At 31.2% G+C, this 22538-nt stretch overlaps 1 protein-coding gene across 1 annotated transcript in view; it reads right to left on the bottom strand.

Moving 5' to 3' along the window:
• The window catches only part of LOC111703941 (1-phosphatidylinositol 4,5-bisphosphate phosphodiesterase), a 48284-nt gene that overhangs the window by 7769 nt on the left and 17977 nt on the right, over positions 1-22538 (bottom strand). The window contains exons 14-32 of the mRNA XM_023476037.1: positions 21365-21463; positions 20302-20410; positions 18924-19058; positions 16630-16680; positions 15473-15525; positions 15184-15324; positions 14156-14207; positions 13476-13534; positions 12277-12335; positions 11723-11795; positions 10779-10864; positions 8708-8815; positions 6419-6638; positions 5223-5345; positions 4359-4412; positions 3172-3275; positions 2332-2385; positions 1200-1278; positions 695-742 (exon numbers count right to left, since the gene is read on the bottom strand). Of these exons, the coding sequence (XP_023331805.1) occupies positions 695-742; positions 1200-1278; positions 2332-2385; positions 3172-3275; positions 4359-4412; positions 5223-5345; positions 6419-6638; positions 8708-8815; positions 10779-10864; positions 11723-11795; positions 12277-12335; positions 13476-13534; positions 14156-14207; positions 15184-15324; positions 15473-15525; positions 16630-16680; positions 18924-19058; positions 20302-20410; positions 21365-21463 (1707 nt within the window). The remainder of the gene's footprint in view (positions 1-694; positions 743-1199; positions 1279-2331; positions 2386-3171; positions 3276-4358; positions 4413-5222; positions 5346-6418; positions 6639-8707; positions 8816-10778; positions 10865-11722; positions 11796-12276; positions 12336-13475; positions 13535-14155; positions 14208-15183; positions 15325-15472; positions 15526-16629; positions 16681-18923; positions 19059-20301; positions 20411-21364; positions 21464-22538) is intronic.

Genomic DNA, 22538 nt, shown 5'->3' with positions numbered 1-22538 from the left:
GGGGGAAAGGGGGGGGGGGGGGGGCGTCTCCTAGTCCCTTCTTCCATTCTGTCTTCATTCGCCATCAGAAAAATTGATAGTTTAAAGCTTATCATCAGAGATTTCCCTTCCTAATTTTCCTGTTCAATTTTCTTTTTTCTTCTTGTTTCTTGTTTCTACGCTTTGAGGCCTCTTCAAAGAGTTCTTGTGACACCAAGTTGTGGAGCAGGTAGAAAGAGATAAGGAGGTTTGGAGTAGGAAGGGTATGAGGGATGTCAAAGTCTTTCTGACTTAAGCGGAATTAAGGACCCATTACTGCACTTCTTATGAAAAATGGGGAGTTGTAAGCATTAATGGCGAAGGTGAAGCAGTCCAGTCCTCACAGGTGGCTGAGTAAAAAACCGGTATCCTTGTGCATGGATTGTATATCTATCAGGGGTTATACTTTTGTGTTCCTTATTTCAGCTGAGATGTTGATATGAACAAAGCTAAAGATTGAATTCTTGTTTACTATTTAAATCCTATGTTTTGCTACTCTCCTGTAATTTATGTCATGGACAACTAAATGCAGCACTCCTCCAAACTGGGCAGCCGGGAGCTGCTATGAAAGAGGTACGTACCCCTCCAAGAGTGGTAAGCAACTGTCTTATCAACATGTAATTTCTGTGTTATATTTGATTTGGACCAACTTATTTATAACATTTTGATTTTTTACCTTTTTATCCTGCTCACATCTGGTTTCTAGATCCTTCATCTGCTGAGCCTAGAATAGAGGTAGGATTCAGTCTTCTCCTTCGTTTTTAAATGGACGAGACTTAGTTTCTTATGTCAACCTTCCAAAATGAGACTTGATTTTTTGTGTGAGTTTTTTGGAGACCAAAAAAATACTATTGGGACAAACAATTAGCTAAATTGAGAACAGATATGTATTGTCCAAATGGGGACTATAGCATGAAACAGTGATTGGCGATTATACCAATACAATGAAGACGACTTTTCCAGTTAGGTTTTTGATTTTTAACAAGCTTTTTTCAAATTACAAGCATACAGGTAAACATTAAAAGAATCTGTTGATTGACAGTTTCACTTTGTTTCCATTTTTAGTGTATCCAAGCTGTTTATAAACCTGGTAGACATCAAATTAGAATTCTAATGTCGTCTTTGTTGAATTGATATATACAACAAAAACTGTTGCACACATTTAAAGGACAATTTTTAACCTGAGTCGTTTCCATAATTTTCCTCAAAACTTCTTGCTGCGCTACCAGGTGTGCTCTACATATATCCCAGTCTTCCTTCCTAAACAGACCATTTTTCTATAGCAATATTTCTATTATTTTATTCACAATAGTTCCCTTTAAACCTTTCCCGACAACCATGAGTTAAATACTCTCATTCATATAGGTGAAGAAGAGTTCCGGGAGATTTGAGGTTACACTGTACACTGTACAATGTACACGTGCTCTCTGAGCTAGTGTACACTCGCGCAGTTTCTTGGCACTTAATTTTCCGCTATATAAATAAGAATATCTACGAAATCCTTGGTCAAACAAAGGTTTAAAGGGTATCATTATAAATCGGACATGCCACTCTTTACATGGAAGGTCACTTGAAATTATGCTTACAGTTCCTTTAAATCACAAATCTATTTTAATAAAATTATACTTTTCCATGTTTTAATTTATCTACAAAGCATGATATTTAACAGATAATCATATTGTATCTTGGGATTGTTTGTGTTGATCAATTGAGCACCAATTAATTGACACTTTGTCGAATGAAAGCTGGGAGAATGTCACTAATAAGCTGTAACAATTTGACAGAAATCAAATGCAGGGTTTATGAACTAGTAAAGGGTACCAACTTGAGGTCACCTACAGCTGCACTATTGTTTAATTATTTAGAACATCTTTTTAAAGATGTAATTTAAAAATTTAACATTTCAATCGTCATGTTTGGACGTTTTTAGGTCGTCTTTATTTATTTCTACATGTATTTTTAACTAAGAACCTCATTTCGAGCTAGCTGACGCGTATGTCGAGAGGCTTAGAAGATTATGTATGCCGTATATCATAAGAATACTGAATAGTAGAGAAACATGAATGTTTTATTTACCAATATGACCAATTTCATATGTATATCTTGTTTTAATTATGGATGTTAATCCTTGGATTTTTATCTTAAAAGCTCTATTTATTTATTTATTTAACCCGTTACATGATTAGTTTACCTATTTATTTATTTATTTAACCCGTTACATGATTAGTTTACCTATTTATTTATTTATTGAACCCGTTACATGATTAGTTTACCTATTTATTTATTTATTTAACCCGTTACATGATAGTTTACCTATGCCTTTCCTGCATTTCAGTCCATTGATCCATTTGATCCAAGACGACCTCCCTTTAGCAAGAAAATTTGTCAAGAATAATTACAAAAAGATAATTTAATGGTACAATGGTCGGCCTTTATATTAATACCATGAAGACGACAAGCTTTTTCAATTACAAGTTTACAAGTAAACAAAGAGAAGCTGATAATTGACAGCTTCTCTTTGTTTCCATGATTATGGTATCGATGTTGTATCCAAGTTTGGTAGAACTCAAAAATGGAAATCAAAAGTCGTCTTCATTGTATTGATATATACGACGACGGCTTAGAATAAATGTAGACAAAGATAAAATTAAAACTTATGTAAATATAGAATATCAGCACATGCAGTGAGACCCATAAAACTATGGAACAATCTTATATATTTTATGTTATTTTAGAGAAGAATGGTTAACCAGCAGGTTGAAAATACACTTATTATTTGAAATGGGTCTGTGTACACTGCACAATTGCTGTGCTTCTTGTTAATTGAGACTAACAAACGTCTAATTTCCCATTTTTATGAGTTCCACTGTAGAAAACAATTGTTATTTTCTTTAAAATACGAAGTTATAAAAGGGGTTGGTAAACTTTTCAAAGGGGAGGGGGGGATCTTTTATGTTCTTTTTATTCTTGATAAAAGCATACAAGTTTAGACATTCGATTTCAAATATGCAACTGGGGTAGAAATATTGTTAAAATGAAAAAAGAAAAAAAAGACATAAAACAAATAAAATGACATTTACTTTTTTTTACAAAGAATAAATTTTCTTCAGAAATATGACAAAAAAATTTCAAATCTTAAACATAAATATATACCTGACGCTGTTATCCACCTTCAACTCCTGTTCCCCAGTCTTTCCTTTATGTTTACAGAGCTTGTCGATAGCAATGCATTGACTCTTCTGGATCATTGATTTCTCCTGAATCAATTAATCAATTAGAGCAGAGTTAAGATCGTCTTCCTTATCAAGGAAGAAATCCACGAACAGCCCATGATAAAAACTCTCACAACAGAAATTTGACCAGAGCTGAAAACTTTAGAATTGGATATTCTTAATCCCGATTTGTTTATTAATCTGGAGATTAATAGCAAGAGGAGTACAAGCTATATTTAATCTGGAGATTAATGGAAAGAGGAGATCATGCAATGATATCAATATCCCCCATAATAAAGTTTTCAGCTCAGAGCTTATAACTTTAAAATTGTGGATATTGAGAACAATGCTTGATCTCCTCTTTTTATTAATTTCAAGATTAATTTAATCTTCAGTTTGTATTCTGAAAAGTCTGTTAATTTCACCAATAAAGTGGCATATGCAGATCCCGAACATCCAATCAGAAGCCGGGAAATTCGAAATTTTACGCGCTATTTAATGCGAGAGCTCTAATTTGTTGGAATCTGGTAGGGCCATACAAGAAGTAGAGAAAAAAAATCAAATTAAGCAGGATATTCAAAGTGTCCACATTGGATATCCAGATGAATCAATCGAGATTACACTATGATCTTGTCAGGGTATATTGGTTACATCAAAGGTGCTGGGTCGACTCTACACTGGGTAGCCTGACTGAACAGTACGACTGAATGCATACGTGTTATACCGGCACGGATCTTGCATATTTTTGACAGGGGTGATTAGGGGTACACAATTTTAAATTTACCAGCTGAGAAGTATTCAATATTCGACTCATATATGAACTAAATTTATAAATGAGACCTGTGTAAACATCTATGCAATTGTAAAAGCAGCTCTAAACACTTTTTTTCAGATGAAAGGCCCAGCAAATATTTTGTAATTTGCAATTCTTTCACGACTAATATAACTCCAAAAAGTGTAGGGAGGGATATTAAGAAAAAATAATTTTAAGTTGAATATTAAAAAATCTTTAAACGACGTAATAATGTTTTTTTTAAGTGCGGCGATACATCCACACTTTTTTCAACACCGCTGTAATAAATAAAAAATTGTTCAATTTTCCACGGCTTTGAAGTGAGATTAATTCACCTTGGTGTGACGTTTTCTTATGGTTTCTACCTCCTTCTGGTGCTTCTTGATAATCTAAAAATAGAAACAAATTTAGGAGAAAAATATTTTGTTGTGTCGCTGTGTCGCATAAGATGAATTTTTAATAAAAAGATTATGAGCTCTTAGAATGTGATGAAAATAGATTAATTTTATATAGTATATAGTACAGACTTGAACTTTTGAAGGATTTGAGTCTTTGTCACAAACTCAAAATTTCTTTTTCGTTAATTTTAAAACCTAACGGTGAAAACCTTTGAAATTTCAAATTTAGATTATAGTTCTAACAGAATACACAGCCTGAAATATTTAAGGTCTGCATCATTGGTTTGCTAAGATTAGGTTTTATAAAATCAAAGTTTGTTACAAAGATTAAATTGCAAATTTTACGTTTATGGTTTGATATTTAAAAATCTTTAATTATCTTTATTTTTAAAACTAATTTTTAAAAGTTGCTGAAAGACTCTATTCCATCATTATTCAGATCTAAAAATAATTTTTTTAGAATAATTACTTTATTTTTTTGGGAAATGGCAATTTTATTTTTTACATTTAATAAAACCAACATTTTACAAATAGATACGTTTTGTAAGTTCTCCAAATATAGAGCATTTTATTTAATTTGATTTGAAAAAATTAGATATTTTATTATCTTTGAAACCTTGCAAAAATTTAAAAATCCTGAATGGTTTACATATTTTTAAATTGCACAGACAACACACAATTGAAGATGATCAATTTAAAAAAAGAAAAGCACAAGCATTTTCAACACTCTTATGCTTATCGTTGTGATTTGAGCTTACAGCTCATCAATTTCATATGTAGTCCCTTTAATTAATGGCAAACCTTTATATAACTTTTGTCCAGTTTGAGGGACTCAACTGTAACCGGGGCAAACTCCTCCCGACCGGTGTCATCTCGCCGGGGAACAGAAGTTGCAGAAAATGTTGGAAGTTTTTTAGCAACACCCTACAGTCATTTTGAAATTGGTAAAATGTATAGTAACAATTTATAAATTATCTGAAATGAACAAATAGAAAAAATATCCTGGATCATGTTTTTTAATAAAAAAAATCTTAAAATAAATGATTTGGTTTAAATCCGTGTCTATTCCATGCTTGTACAAGTTTTTTAATCAATGCACTAAAGACAGTAAAGTGCAAGGAAATAAGTAAAAGAAAAATAATTTTCAAATGCAAACATGTTAAAACCTTTCAAAAAAATGAATGTAAAAGTCATCTGACATTTTAATAATCAATTTAGAGATTTGTTCGCTTTTGAATTTAGGAATCGACAATAAATAAATTAAAAACTGATAAAAACCATGAAGTACTTTTTAAAGATTTAAAATAACTATTTTTGTTTTGCTCTTAGCCTTAACTTTTTCGATCCGATAAAGCAAATTTTATTTTAATAATACATCTTTATTTTTGACGTTTTTTTGTAGATCTTTTTCTCAAAGGCTTTTATTATAGAGAATAGAATACATATTAGAGGGGAATTTAAAGATTCTCTCGGTATGAATTTTTTCAGTCCCTTTCAGTCTGAAAGGGAGTTCAAAGTGTACAAATCATGTAAATGTTCACAAATTATATGCAGTAGAGTACATTAATACAGTATGTTCCCTAGACTATCCATTTCAATTTCGAATTTCTTAAACTGTTAAATAAACTTTATAATGAATTAGGTGAATAAAAAACATCATTTGATTTATAGTTTTAACGGAAAATCATCGTTTGTAAAGTGGAAGGCGTAGAGTCTATGTAAAATGATCATTGGTCAATTATGAAACCAGCCTATTTCATAATTTGGTTTTCTGTTAACCTTAATTTTAGATTTTCTATAAAATGATGTTCCAGGGCCCAAAAGGTTATATAGCATAAATATGTGAAGTACACCTGCAGTATGGAAACAGTACAACAAAATGGCCGTTTTACACTTTTTTCTAGTAAACTCCCCTGTAATATAAATTCTATTCTCTATGGTTTTTATATATTTATTAGTAAACTCATATTTATATCTCTGGAATTAAATTCAATTACCTCAATGATATCTTTACCGATATCAGCTTCTTGAATACCAAGCGCTTTCAACTGTTCTGCGCGCTTCTCCTGTGCCGACAAGAAAGCCCGTGGATCTGAGAGCGCATCCATAAACTCTCCAAGTCCATCAGGAATATAAATCTTTAGTTCTATGTTACAGAACAGCATCGGCAGCGACATCGGGAAATTTCCCTCGGTCCTTTTTAGAACAATCGTGTTTTTCATTTAAAATTATTTGTGATTTTTATTTTTCCGGCCCTTTAGTTTTATCCTTTGACCTATCCGGACTGAGCTATTTTTGTCAAATGGAGAGGGGGGGGGGCGGAAAAAATTGAAAAATATTTATTTTTTCCTTTGAAAAATAATAATATTATATAATAAAAAACGATAGACTATTTTGGCTTTTGGAAACACCGACTGTTAGATTCACCATCATCCACTCTACTCTATACATCCACGTTAAATTTTAAGAAGTGAATAAGCTTGAGTGTGCCAGTGCGTGTAAGCGTTTTTTAAGTACTGAAAAAAGGTAAGGATTGGCGAGTGGTGTTGAAACCCTCATTGTGATAGATTAAGCAATATTCTGTTTAAAACATTAAAAATTAGAACATATCTCCTCAGGTTGACTGTACACAAACCTTTTTTTAGTGAACTGTTTGGCTGAATATAAATATAGAAAAAAGTGAGACCATTTATTTTCAAAATTGATTTCTGCTTTGTGATTAAACCAGGTATTAGATTTAATAAATAGAGAGACATGGTTAAACTTCGTAGAAGGGGTTCAGCCAGAACTATTGTTTGGGCTCATTTAAGCCTGCCCGATTCAGCTACTTCTCGCTATTCATTAAATCTGGTCCTAGAAATGATATGATTGATTATGAATACACGTGTCAAGAATTATTGAAATTCAAATGTAATTAAAACTTATACTTATACTAATTATAATCATAATTATGGTGCTGATTAATTTATTAAACTTAGAAAGGGAATTGTGACGGTTTTAAAAATATGGTATCTGAAATATTCCCAAATAATAAAATCAAACTTCATAAATATTTTAATATCGTCGTTTTTCACTTTTAAACACCCTGCTGTGCGAGACAAACCAACTTCTTAATCCACTTTTAGAACTTAGACTTTTAGAATTTAAACTTTCATAATTTAGACTTTTAGAATTTAGACTTTTAGAATTTAGACTTTTAAAGTTTAGCTGTTAACCGAACTGCTTTTCAAGCTGTTAGTTTTTTTTGTAAATCGTATTTTGAGGATATTTCTGTTCTTACGCATTTTCAAATAAGATTGCGACATTTTTTTATTGATAAAAGTTTACATCTTTAAACCTTTCCTGGGGTCATGTCAGTTGCCACTTAAAATTTGGACTCGATCGGTTTATCAATTATCACATTTATTTGATTATACAGACAGACACGACACACAAACAGGAAGCATCAGGATTGAGAGGTTTTATGAACCTGCTTCCGGTAGGAAGTTGACACATTTCTTTTGGTAGATTACTACGCATATAGTCTCATATTGTCTCTAGAGATTCTATAGGTTCTTTTTCAGTCGTTTTTCGTTCATTTTTCATCTTATTTTGATCGTTCACTTAAATCGTTTGTTCAGAAAAAACTATCGTTTTTCAAATGTTTGTTCGAAAAGAATCGTTTGTCAAGTAAACAAAAGTACAATCGTTTTACCAATGTTCGTTCAAAATTTGTTTTCTTTAACGGTTAGGCTGATGAGAACGATCGTTCACGAAAAATTTTGTTCTTCATAAAAACGATGCTCATATCTAATTGTTTCTTTCGTTTTTAAATGTTTCTGAACAAAATGTAAAAATACTATTTCAAATTTATCTTGATTTTCATTTCAAATGTGTCTTCCTTCCCTGTGGACTAATTCCTGAATGGAAGCTGATAAAAATAGAAAATAAAATCTTGTTTTCATATTAGTTAATGGATTTTTTTCACAATTCATGTCGAACTAATGTCTGATTTACAACGGTACCCTTAAAACCTAATCTAATCAAAAATGTGGGAAAAATATTCTGACTCAAAAAGTTTATTTCTGTAAGTTTGTGAACTGTGAAACCGCAAATGAAAATAAACAGATTAGAAACAAAATCATTGATATCTAATTCGAACTTGAATAGACAAAGCTTATGACGGTATCGTTTAAATCGGACATTGCCATCTTTGCGTAGAGCGACTTCTTGTTTTTAGTTACAGTCCCTTTACATTTAAATGCAACATTTTACCAAAATATTTGAGAATACATTAATTAAGTCACCTTAGTACTGCTAGTTCAGGAAGTACAACTTTTCTAAATACAAACGGTTCCTCGTTGTAAACTGGGTTAAGCCCGTTCCCAGGAACTACTTTAGTTCGGAACTCCTTCCTGAACATACGTCATTGTTAGAAAAATTCAATTAAAATCAAATATTTTTATTTGACAAAATTAAACATTATTTAAAGAGGTTTAAATAATGAATGTTCTGCGACTGAACAACGTCAAAGCTGTAGCTGTTTTCGTAACAGCTCTCCCCTCGAGATTAAAGATAGATTTAAGTTTTCAAGAACACATGTTGAATTTGATTCTATAAACCAACATGAATGAATAATTTATGCAAAGAAAGTAAATGTTTCAAGATCATTGCATTGAAGTATTTTCCAAAATTTTAAATATTTTTAAAACTCTTTAATCATTTATCATTATTAAATGATAAAAATATGATTTTAAAGAGCCCGTATTATTTTGAAAGTACAAAACTCATTTAAATCAATGGTTTAATTGGGTTTCTGTCCTCTAGATATTAGACAAAGGTTAAATGTCCTTTAGAGATTAGACAAAGGTTAAATATTCTCTAGAGATTAGACCAAGGTTAAATATCCTCTAGAGATTAGACAAAGGTTAAATATCCTCTAGAGATTAGACAAAGGTTAAATATCCTCTAGAGATTAGACATAGGATAAATGTCCTCTAGAGATTAGACAAAAGTAAATGTCCTCTAGAGATTAGACAAAGGTTAAATGTCCTCTAGAGATTAAACAAAGGTTAAATGTCCAATAGAGATTAGACAAAGGTTAAATGTCCTCTAGATATTAGACAAAGATTAAACGTCCTCTAGATATTAGACAAAGGTTAAATGTCCTCTAGATATTAGACAAAGGTTAAATGTCCTCTAGAGATTAGAAAAAGGTTAAATGTCCTCTAGAGATTAGACAAAGATTAAATGTCCTCTAGATATTAGACAAAGGTTAAATGTCCTCTAGAGAGTAGAAAAAGGATAAATGTCCTCTAGAGATTAGACAAAAGTAAATGTCCTCTAGAGATTAGACAAAGATTAAATGTCCTCTAGATATTAGACAAAGGTTAAATGTCCTCTAGAGAGTAGAAAAAGGTTAAATGTCCTCTAGAGATTAGACAAAGGTTAAATGTCCTCTAGAGATTAGAAACAGGTTAAATGTCCCCTAGAGATTAGACAAAGGTTAAATGTCCTCTAGAGATTAGAAAAAGGTTAAATGTCTTCTAGAGATTAGAAAAAGGTTAAATGTCCTCTAGAGATTAGACAAAGGTTTAATGTCCTCTAGAGATTAGACAAAGATTAAATATCCTCTAGAGATTAGACATAGGTTAAATGTCCTCTAGAGATTAGAAAAAGGATAAATGTCCTCTTGAGATTAAACAAAATGTTAAATGTCCTCTAGAGATTAGACAAAGGTTAAATGTCCTCTAGAGATTAGAAACAGGTTAAATGTCCTCTAGAGATTAGACAAAGGTTAAATGTCCTCTAGAGATTAGAAAAAGGTTAAATGTCCTCTAGATATTAGACAAAAGTTAAATGTCCTCTAGATATTATACAAAGGTTAAATGTCCTTTAGAGATTAGACATAGGTTAAATGTCCTCTAGATATTAGACAAAGATTAAACGTCCTCTAGATATTAGACAAAGGTTAAATGTCCTCTAGATATTATACAAAGGTTAAATGTCCTTTAGAGATTAGACATAGGTTAAATGTCCTCTAGAGATTAGACAAAGGTAAATGGCCTCTAGAGATTAGACAAAGGTTAAATGTCCCCTAGAGATTAAAAAAAGGTTAAATGTCCTCTAGAGATTGTAAAAAGGTTAAATGTTCTCTATAGATAAATGTCCTGTTGGGATTAGAAAAAACCTTAGATGCCCCCTCGAACTTAGAAAAGAGTTAAATGCTATCTAGAAATTTGGGTCTATTAAAAAGTGTTCACTAAATATATACCTGATCTATATACCTGATCTATATACCTGATCTATATACCTGATCTATATACCTGATCTATATACCTGATCTATATACCTGATCTATATACCTGATCTATATACCTGATCGTATCTGTTGGTAATCCATACATGTCTACTTCAACGTAAGTCCCAACCTTTTTATCTGACAAAAACTGTCCAGAAATCACCTGAACAAATATACATTGTTTCATGTTTATTGTGTTTATATACGTGTACAGAACACTGTATATTGTGTTTGTATACCTGTACAGAACACTTTATATCGTGTTTATATACCTGTACACAACACTGTATATTGTGTTTGTATACCTGTACAGAACACTGTATATTGTGTTTGTATACCTGTACAGAACACTGTATATTGTGTTTGTATACCTGTACAGAACACTGTATATTGTGTTTGTATACCTGTACAGAACACTGTATATTGTGTTTGTATACCTGTACAGAACACTGTATATTGTGTTTGTATACCTGTACAGAACACTGTATATTGTGTTTGTATACCTGTACAGAACACTGTATATTGTGTTTATATACCTGTACAGAATACTGTATATTGTGTTTGTATATCTGTACAGAACACTGTATACTGTGTTTGTATAACTGTACAAAACACTGTATGTTGTGTTTTTTTACCTGTACAAAACACTGTAAAACGTGTTTATATACCTGTACAGAACATTGTATATTGTGTTTGTTTAATGTTTATTGTGTTTGTATAATGTATATTGTGTTTGTAAACCTGTATGGAACATTGTATATTGTGTTTGTATACCTGTACAGAACATTACATATTGTGTTTTTGTTTAATGTATATTGTGTTTGAATAATGTATATTGTGTTTGTACATCTTTATAAAACATTGTATATTGTGTTTGTATACCTGTATAGAACATTGCATATTGTGTTTGTATAATGTATATTGTGTTTGTATACCTGTATAGAATATTGTATATTGTGTTTGTATAATGTATATTGTGTTTGTATACCTGTACAGAACATTGTATATTGTGTTTGTATACCTGTACAGAACATTGTGCAGCAATGACCCCATCTACAGGGGTTTCAGCAAACGGATCGAACTGTTTGTCTTCTCTGATTAAAATCGAAATAATTTAAATTTCTTAAACTATCTGTAAACATAAATTCAAGTGGAGAGACTGACATGTCCGATTGACAACTGCAACCTTTAAAACTCTGTTTGATTAACAATTGATATTATATTGTCGTTTTTTTATATTAAACGTTTTAAATTATATTAATTTTCTTCATTGTCCTGTGTTCCTGCAGTATACATCTTCAATTGATTTTATTATAAGCCACATTTGTAATTACTAATAATAAGATATCTCATTCATCTATGATCAAAGGTTTAAAGGGAACCGTTTGGAATTGGTCATGCCAATGAAAAATTTGAGTCAATTACAAAAAGTTTCCAAAGTAATATTAAAATACCAAAAATTGGATTTATTTCTTTATCAATCTTCTTAAATCCTAATATAGTTGCTACAAGCCAGTATATTTTATTTAAAAATATTTTAAGTTTAAGAAAAAATTAGTATTCTTTAATTATTTCCTTCTCATAAAGTCTGGTTTCAGTAGATATCCGCAGTTTCCATTGTATTCAAATTTCCCCTAAAAATTGACAAATAAAATTAAATAATATGAAGAAATCAGATTAGCTACAGGTTTACACAAAAAGTATCAGACTAAAAAGACAACCAAAAGCTCTTTTGATTTGACCGTGTGTATGTTCAATATAGATTTTAATGGTTTACTAAATAGTTTGGCTTTCAAATCCAGGGAAGCAAGAATGTATGTAAAAAAAGAATTTAATGAACTCCGAACAGTCGTCTCTGAAGTTTCATCCTTTGTGGGTTACCCTGTACATGAGTCCCAAAGGAGAATACCTATATAACCTTTTTTTACTCTCCATGTGCTTTGTGTCGGCCGGCTATAGCCTTATGTTAAGTTATAGGTAAGTTTTGTATTGTTAAAAAAAGAACGAAATCGTTTTGGATTATTTTAAGCTTACGAAATGTTAGTTTTAAACCTTGAACGAACGAAAACGCTAAGTTAATTTTACTAAATTTTTCCCTGAAAAAATTTAAATTTTGAAATATTTAATAAAAAAAAATATGTATTAAGAGAAGTTTATAAATGTACGTCATCTGTCATTTGATATTCATCCTACATGAAAGGAATCATGAAATATAATTTTACCTTCTGAAAAATATCCAATTCCCAAAATCAATTATAAATACAGAAAGAAACTTTTTTTGTACTTGAATGAATCATACATTTTTTTAACGAGTATCTATGTCAGAAATCGTAAGTAGTTTAATAAGTTAAAAGTTAAATAAAAACAATACCAAAATGATAATATTATGAATGCAGAGCTGAAAACTTTAGAATGGTGGATATCGAGATTAATGCTTGATCTCCTTTAATAGACACACTTTTGATGTTCTTCTTAAACCGTTCTTTCCTGGATATAGTAGAGAAAAATCAAAAAACCGGTTTTTCTAAATTAGCGAGTCCCTCCCGTTTCTGTATATTAACTTAAATGGCGCGCAAAATTTCAAATTTATCGGCTTCATATACCCGAATCTGATTGGTTGAATTTTATACACTTTTCAGGATACAAGTACAAGATTAGATTAGTCTCGAAATTCAGAAAAAGAGAGGAACACGCATTAATCTTGATATCTACCATTCTAAAGTTTTCAGCTCAGATTTAATTAAATTAAATCAATAATATTTAACAACTTTAACCTGGTTAAGCTGCATTGGAAGATCTGGGGTCTGAAAGTTGAGAGAAACAAGTTGACATCCTGGAATCATAAACATCAACCAGAATACTTATCAACCAGAATACTTATCAACCAGAATACTTACCAACCAGAATACTTATCTACCAGAATACTTATCTACCAGAATACTTATCAACCAGAAAACATGTCAACCAGAACACTTGTCCACCAGATTACTTTTCAACAACCAGAAAACTTAGGTTATCAACCAGAATACTTAAATTATTAACCAGAATACTTAGATTTTCAACCAACATACTTAGATTATCAACCATAATAATTAGATTATCAACAAGCATACTTAGATTATCAACCAAATACTTAGATCGTCAGCCAGAATACTTAAATTACAAACCAGAATACTTAAATTATCAACCAGAATATTTAAGTTATCAACCAGAAAACTTAAATTATAAACCAGAATACTTAAATTATAAACCAGAATACTTAACTTACCAACTAAAATACTTAGATTATCAACCAGAATATTTAGATTATCAACCAGAATACTTAATTTATCAACCAGAATGTTCTCTTAATATTTAAAAGATGTAACAATAGATCAATAAATAAATAACTCGTTGGGAAAAGTTCATAAACAAAAATGGATTGATAGAAATCTTTTTTTCATTTATGATTTTCCTGAATTCCAGAAGACTTGTGGCATAAAGTTTGAAGAGTCTGCTCTCGTTCCCTAAATTTTTTATTTTATTTGTGAAAAAGAAGTTTTTTTCATCTTCTTTTTATCTTAATGTTTTATTTTAAAATATTTCGTAATATTCAAATACAGTGATTAACCAGAAATCTGAAAAATATTAAGACGAAATATAAGCAAAAATGCAGTGTATTTCATATTGTATAAAGCAAATAGTCTTTCTAGTAAGTTATCAAATCATTTATTAAGTGAAATGGGTCTCTTTTGACTAAACAATTGCTGTAGCTAATGTTTATTAGTCTAGTAAAAGTCATGATTTTCTAAAATCGAATAATTTTTCCAGAGTTTTCTGGTTATCACTGCTATACAAATTCTGTTTTTCTAATTCCCTATAATATTCTGTTTATTAATTTTATTTTATCAAAAACGGGATTATTTTTCTCCTCTGTATAAGAAAGAAACCTTAATAATTAATAATATGTCTTTCTCTAGGATTTGCAAACAATTTTCTTCGGACAAAGTTATTGAGTCTTTGTCACAAACTCTGATTTTCTAATCCCTATATCTTTGCAACATATTGTCGTAGAGCTGAGAAATTTAAAACTTTGAACTCTGTTGGATCAGGTTGAAAAGATGAGGGAATTAGACAATTTCTGTTTGTGGCTAAGACTCAATTCCTTTAAAGTTTTCTTTAAAAAAAAATAATAGATACAGATACAGCTACAATTTGTAATTTTTTTTCTAGAGTTTAGCCACTAAGGGATATCAAAGATTGATTAAATTAATCCGTGGAATGTAGATAGAGATCAATGCTTAATCTCAAGATTGACAAGTTCACAACAAACAAGTTTTCGATAGTTGGAATAAATCAATATGAATTATGAATTGAGATGATGGGGGGAAGAACAATCTATTCCTCGTAACATGTTTTATAACCCGCTTTGGATATCTTGTATACTAAAGAAAAAAATGAATAACAAAAAAATGTTTGAGACTAAATTTTACGTTTTCTTACCTTTGGATATATTCTGCTTAGTTGACGTTTATTATACTTGAGGAACTCTACTGCCTGGGATTTAAGATAACCCAGAGCAGTGGTTTCAGCAAAAGACGACATTTTGAAAGCAAGGTTTTGTTCCTCAGCGTAGTCGAAACCCTAGGGTAATCATTGGTAAAAAGGACATTCGTATCTNTGAAGAATGGAGGGGGACGGGGGGTGTTGGATTTTCAGGATTACACAAAAAGGGGGAAGAGGTAGAGGACTTAAGTAAATTTAGATTAAGGAGAGGGGACAGGGGGTTTACCTGGTATTGAGTTGCTGGAGGAAGGGGGGACATGTCTCCTATTCCTGTTCCAGCTTAACAAAAAAAAATATAATTAATTTTTTCTTTAAGTTGAAAACATCCCCAGAGAAACTTTAAAATTTAAAATTCAAAATCGAGAATAACGCAAACCTTTTATTTGACACTTTAGTGTGGGACAAGGATTACTAACAATTTGTTGAAAGGGTTTATTCACCTATATTCACGGCCACATACTTATACATCTTTATATATATGTACATAAAATAGTATAATCTCTGTTTGTCTATTTTGATGTCCGATCATAACTCATGAACCCCTTAACTGATTCGCCTCAAATTTTGATTGGGAAACTTAGGAGAACAACTTAAACGTTAGCTTGGGTTTAAAACTATGAGTTGAGCGGGTTGTCGTTTATAGAGGGAAACCCAGGCAAATCTTGGTTACCAAGCTAGTCTACAAATAAAAAACAGTCCGGTAACGTTCAATCAAATTAGGATTTGCTGACTATTTAAAATAAATAGAAATTGCAACGACGGTAGGATCTATCTATCTATCTATCCATTTAAATCTAATAATCCAATTAGAGATTTACATGTCAAGAAGCAGCAAAGACATAACCGGATATCTTTACATACATTACAAGAAAGGCTGTAAAGCCACATAAATGAGTCTTTTAGCTTCTAAAGCAACACGCGATGGAAATTTTTAACTTTGATCATTCTGGTCATTTTTGAGCGGTTAAATAGAATTATTTGTGCTCCTTTTATAACAATTGGGGATATATTATGAATTTGAAATGTTTCAACAATCCATATTTTTAGCAAATAAGTGTATGGCACAACTAAATTGTTAGTAAATACACTTTTTAATGTTTATTTACAGGGTGTCCAACAAAATATGACAGTTGGCGAATAGTTTAAAATGCATTCTGTAAAGTCGTATTAAAATAAATTTGATTTAAGGGAAAACAATTCTTTAAAACAAAATAAACTGCAAAAAGTCTTTATTATACAGTAAATGGAAGAGACATTCAAAACTATTCCCCAACTGTCATGTTGGGGAACACTCCCTTTATTGATTTACGTAATTACTTGTAATTGTGTAAATTCCCTCTATGTATTTACCTAATTTATAAAACACTCCCTTTATTAATTTACCTGGAATCACAGCAAGAGCCGTTGCTTCATCCTTCTTCTCAAAATCTTGAACTAAAATAAATTTTACATTTTTGAAAAATATTTCATTTTATTCTTATTTATAGTTTTAATGGCAATTAACCAATTGCAACAAAATAGTACCGTTGCAATAAAATCCTGATTTATAGGCTTTTTGCACTTCACCTTCTATGAAATTCGTTTAGTTTGAGATGAACGATGAAAAATGGTAGCAAATAAAACGTCATGGAAAGAAGATCAACATCTAAAAGAGATCAAACAGCTTCGGCGGCTTTAAAAGCCATATGGTGTAGCAAAAAGATTTTACTCAAAGTTTGCACATGTCTGGTTTTTTTTGGAAAAAGAAGTCTATTTCCTATTTTTCATTCAAGCTTTTATTTTATGAACGAACGAATTTTTTTAATTTAAAAAAAATGGAACGATTTTTTTACCGAACTTACGATTTTATTGAAAAATTATTTTACCGAACGAACAATCTCACTGACTGAATGATTTAATTGAACAATTATTCAATTAAATAAATCAAAATTAAATATATATTAAATATATTAAATAAAAATTGAAATATAATTCTGAAAACGATAAAAAAAAACAGAACGCGCCCATCTCTTATGTCTGTGTATAGAGATAATATGAAAGGAATAAAGTAGGGATGATATGAAAGGATAAAGTAGGGATGTTATGAGAGGAATAAAGTAGGAATGGTATGAGAGGAATATAAAGTAGGGATGGTATGAAAGGAATAAAGTAGGGATGATATGAAAGGAATAAAGTAGGGATGATATGAAAGGATAAAGTAGGGATGTTATGAGAGGAATAAAGTAGGAATGGTATGAGAGGAATATAAAGTAGGGATGGTATGAAAGGAATAAAGTAGGGATGATATGAAAGGAATAAAGCAGGGATGGTATGTAAGGAATAATCGTTTAAGATTTAATGAATATTGTTATGAATGGGCGTGCAACGGGTCACATGAAAACACGTCATCAGTCTCTTTTATTCCCTTTTCTAAACTTTTAAAACAGATTTTTAACTTGAAATATATCGGTTTTTTTTATATTAAAAACTGTATTTGTAGTTATTTGCTTGATAAAAATATTATTTTTTTTTGTGATTATTTTTAGCTTAAGTTGAGTTCTTTCATTTTGAATTCCTGTTTGTAATCTATAAAAATAGCATTTGGGAGACGTATTTGCAAATTAATACCTTTTACCTAACTGTAATGCAATTAATACCTTTTACCTAACTGTAATGCAATTTTAATAAATCTTAGATGCTTCATTGTACGCCGCCATAGTGTTTTTTTTTTTACAATCCTGTGTTACCAGAAAAAAGGGGACCATGATAAAGTCTCAATTTCATTTTTTTAAAATGCCCGAATTGGCATCGGGACATTAAGTGCCCATTACCATGATTTATTTAAATTGTATCTGTATTAGGATAGCTTAAAACCTTCAGCTTTATTTGAAAACTATATAGGTCATACAAACAGAGAGATTACTACTTTCCATATTTAGAAGTGATCTCAATTTTGGTGGTTGTGTGTCCAGTTGACCGATTTGCCTCAAATTTTGCCCACATCAATGTTCTTACTTTTGCCCACAAAAAATTTTCCAGAGCTAAGCTGGGTTCCCTAGCTTGTTGGAGCGCCCCCTATTATATTGAATTGTCTCCAAACTAACACGACAAAATACGCAAATAATACTCAAAAAACTTTTCTACAAGCAAATTTTTATATTGGCCTTATGCAGTTTTTGAAAATGATTTATTCTTTGTAAATTTTCTGATTAGTCCTGAAAATCGCAATATACAGTCATTAACGATCCAATATGATGTTGGACACTCTGTAATCTGTATATAGTCTATAGAGATGGGCATATATTTTTGTGAAAGAACGAACATTTTTAAGAACGAGCAAATTTGTTCGTGAAAAATGGTGTCGTTCAGAAAAAACGGAAGATTTTTTCGAACAAATTTTTTTTTAAAAAAAGGTAGTTTATTTGCTGACTGACCGTTTTTTAACAAAGTTTGAAAAAACGATCAATTTTTTAAATGAACGAACAATTTTTCTGAATGAAAGATTTCCCCAAACAATTGTTCAGTGAGAAAACGAACGAAATATATGGAAAATGAACGATAATTTTGATAACAAACGAGATTAATATTTTTTGAACGATTAAAAAAATTAACGAAATATGTCGCTCACAAACGATGAACAAACGAAAAGAACAAAAGGCCGAACGCGCCCAACTCTATATGTATAGATGCTAATTCACCTTGTGCTGGTGCAGCACTAGCATCCTCCTTAGGTTCCTCGTTCTCATCGATAGAGAACTCCCCTCTCCAGAACAGTTCTAGCTCATACTTCTCCACATCTGTCTTCAGACGCTTGTTTTTTATCAAGATTTTGCCTGCAAGCACCAACCTAACTTCATTAGATGTATAGATAGATCTATGATCTCAGCATGCAGTTTTAATCTTTATTTTTGATCCAGGTAAGTGTCCGAAATTCAACAAATTAGAGTGTCGTTTTTAGAAACAAAACGGCCAATCAGAAGCCAGGCACACAATTATAAAGAGAACTCTCATTAGCCGGAACCCAGCAAGGATATCCAAAAGAGAGGATTAACCCTATCCCTGCTGGGGTACTTGAAAACCAGGATATGCCCCCTCTAAATCCCATGTTTTATGTCCAAATATGACAAATGATACATCATTAGAAAGCTCTTGTCCTCTACTTTTAGAATCTGCAAAAAAAATTGCAAATTTGCAAAAATTGAATTTTTTATCGCAAAATCCAGTTATATAGTAAAAATGTATGCAAAAAAAATTGTCAAAAAAATGAAAAATTATACATTTTTGAAAAGCCCTTGACTATGCCATTTCAAATATGCAAAATTTTTTGCAAAATTTTAAATAACCTGTGGCCGAATTTAAAGAATTTGAGCGGCGGTTTAAATTTAAGCCGCGGTTCAAATATGGTTGGTTCCACTTAAAATTGTATCAAATGTTTCAAGATTTAAGCTGGCGCTAAATTTAAACCGGGTTTTGGCGGATTTTGACGGATTTAAACCGCGGCTCAAATTCTTTAAATTCCATCTCTGATTTTTAATTAAGAAAAACTAAAAATGTGCAAATTTCCTTTGACAGGTTGTTTGCAAAACTTGTGCAATCCGTTTCCTTTTGTCAGAGGATTTCCAAAAAGCTAAATTTTATCAAAATCTGACAAGTGAAAGTGGGTCAAAACAAAGATTTAGTTTGTTACAGGCAAAAGCAGTCATTCAGGCAGTGTGCCTGAGGACTCAGGCAGTTAGTGTTAAAGCCCGGTTTTAGGCTTAAGGGAGGGCTTTCGGTATGTGAGAAAAGTCAGAAAATTTCAACAGCCTCAGACCAATACTTTTTGAGTTATGTAAAAAAAACTACAGGGGGAGGGTCAAATTGACCCCCCCCCCCAGCTGGAATAGGGTTAAGCAGAACATCAAAAGTGTTTTCAGTGGATGTCGAGAAAAAGCGAACGGAATTATGGTTATCCAATACAATCGTTTCCAGCTCAGGGCATGTAAAACTTTTATTGTAAATAATAATTATTTGATGTGTATTTTAATATTTTGATATTTTATGCCAGCAAGTAAAAATAAGAGTTTGGGTTGGTTCCTTTAAGGAGGTTAGGAGAAGGAAGAGGTACTCCAGGTAGTAGAGCGACCTCCTTCAAGGGATCCTTGAGGAGCAGGTCACCAAATATATCCACACAGTACTTTGCCATCTTAAAAATTCATTTTTATAAGTAAAAGGAAGAGACTTTAAAGACTTCAGTCCCCCCGGCCCCAGCCTTTCCATGGATAATTTGTATTTCTAGTTTGGCACTTCTTATGTTAAATTTCAATAAATCCCTTAATCTTTTAATTTTAAAGTTAAATCCAATGATGTGCAAAAAAAAAAAATTAATTTTGAATTACAGGAAAATTTTACTTTTGCATCATATATTTTCCAAAAGACTTTATGTATGAAATCCAGCGGATTTTTGAACCCAACTTTATAATTTTCGATCAAAACTATCGGAAGAAATATTAAGTTTTGCTCTGCTTCCAGTCTCTCAAAGAGACTGTAGCCGTTACTTAAAGTGACCCTCAATATGCCCGATATACAACGTTATCCTTGAAACCTTTATTTAATCAATATTGTGGAAAATATTGTCGTTTTTCTAGGCTTAAAAGTGTTTTTTTTCGGTAATTCGTTTGTAGAGAAAAACTTTAATCATTGATAACTTATGTATACTTGATCAAACAAAGCTTTTCAGGGATATCATTGCTACTTATGCATGGAGGGTCACTTGAACTTACGCTAACAGTACCTTTAAATTAAGATAAAAGATATTACCTTCAATGTCGGTGTCTGCTACAGTATCATTAAATGCCTTAAATTGTTGTGGTCTGCTGTAGTATCATTAAATATCTTAAATTGTTGTGGTCTGCTGTAGTATCATTAAATATCTTAAATTCTTGTCGTCTGTTAGAGTATCATTTAATACCTTAAATTGTTATGATCTGCTAGAGTATCATTTAATACCTTAAATTGTTGTGATCTGCTAGAGTATCATTTAATACCTTAAATAGGTGTTGTCTGCTGTAGTATCATTAACTACCTTAAATTGTTGTGGTCTGCTACAGTATCATGTAATACCTTAAATTGTGTAGTCTGCTAGAGTATCATTAAATACCTTTAATTGTTGTGGTCTGCTACAATGGTTCTCAAATGAAAGAATGACAGGATACTGGGAAGTTACAAAGGCACAATCTCGAATGGCGTAAATTACTTCCTAAAAAATAAAATCTCAATTTGTTCATACATGTTTGATAAACCTTTTAAAAACAGTAAAACTAAAGAATAGAAAGACGACTGTGGGACTTAAGTAAAAAGACTCAACAATGAACATAAAACACAATAGTTTTACTTAGTAATCTTATTATCATGCATCAGGTGAAACTGTTTGGTTAATAAGAAAATCAAATAAACAGAACGTTGATTCAATGTCGTCGTCTTATACTTATAATTCAAGTACAAGAAAAAATTATAATTATATCCGACTTGTATTCATTTTAAAACAAAATCCAGAAAATTTGATTAAAATATCGAGATTAATGCTTGATCCTCTCTTTTTCTTAATTTCGAGACTAACCTAATCTTGTACTTGAATCCTGAGAAGTGTATAAAACTCAACCAATCAGAGTCGCGTATATGAAGCCGATAAATTTGAAATTTTGCGCGCCATTTAAGACTAATATAAAGAAACAGGTGGGACTCTCTAATTTAGAAAAACTGGTTTTTGATTTTTCTCTACTATATCCAAGAAAGAACAGTTTAAGAAGAAAATCAAAAGTGTGTCCATAGGATACTCAGATTAAGTAATTGGAATTATGGAAATCTCATTCTAAAGTTTTCAGATCTGGTTATTTTTTCCTCTTTATGGATACCTCTACCGGATTCCGACCAATAAGAGTTCTCTTATTAAATGGCGCGTAAAACTTTAAATTTCCCGTCCTCTGATTGGCTCTTCGGGATTCTGCATACACTCCTCTTATTGGTTGAATTATATCAAATTTACCGATACAAACTAAAGATTAAAATAATCTTAAGATTAACAAGAGGAGATCAAGCATTGATCTCGATATCTCGATTTTAGAGTGTGGAAAGCTTAATATTAAACCGGATTAAACTAGTCTTTTTAGGAGTGTTGCCAATTTGAATTCATTCTGCAAACTTATACAGATGATTCAATGCATGATTATAGAGAAAAATATTCAATTAAATCTAAGCATTCCCCGAATAAAATAATTTATAATTTAATTTCAATATAAACTCAGACATATTTTAAGTACCACCAGTTAGAGCAA

The sequence above is a fragment of the Eurytemora carolleeae genome, unplaced genomic scaffold (genome assembly GCF_000591075.1).
Source record: "Eurytemora carolleeae unplaced genomic scaffold, Eaff_2.0 scaffold538, whole genome shotgun sequence".
Lineage (NCBI taxonomy): Eukaryota > Metazoa > Arthropoda > Copepoda > Calanoida > Temoridae > Eurytemora > Eurytemora carolleeae.
This window is presented reverse-complemented; position numbering and strand designations above follow the sequence as displayed.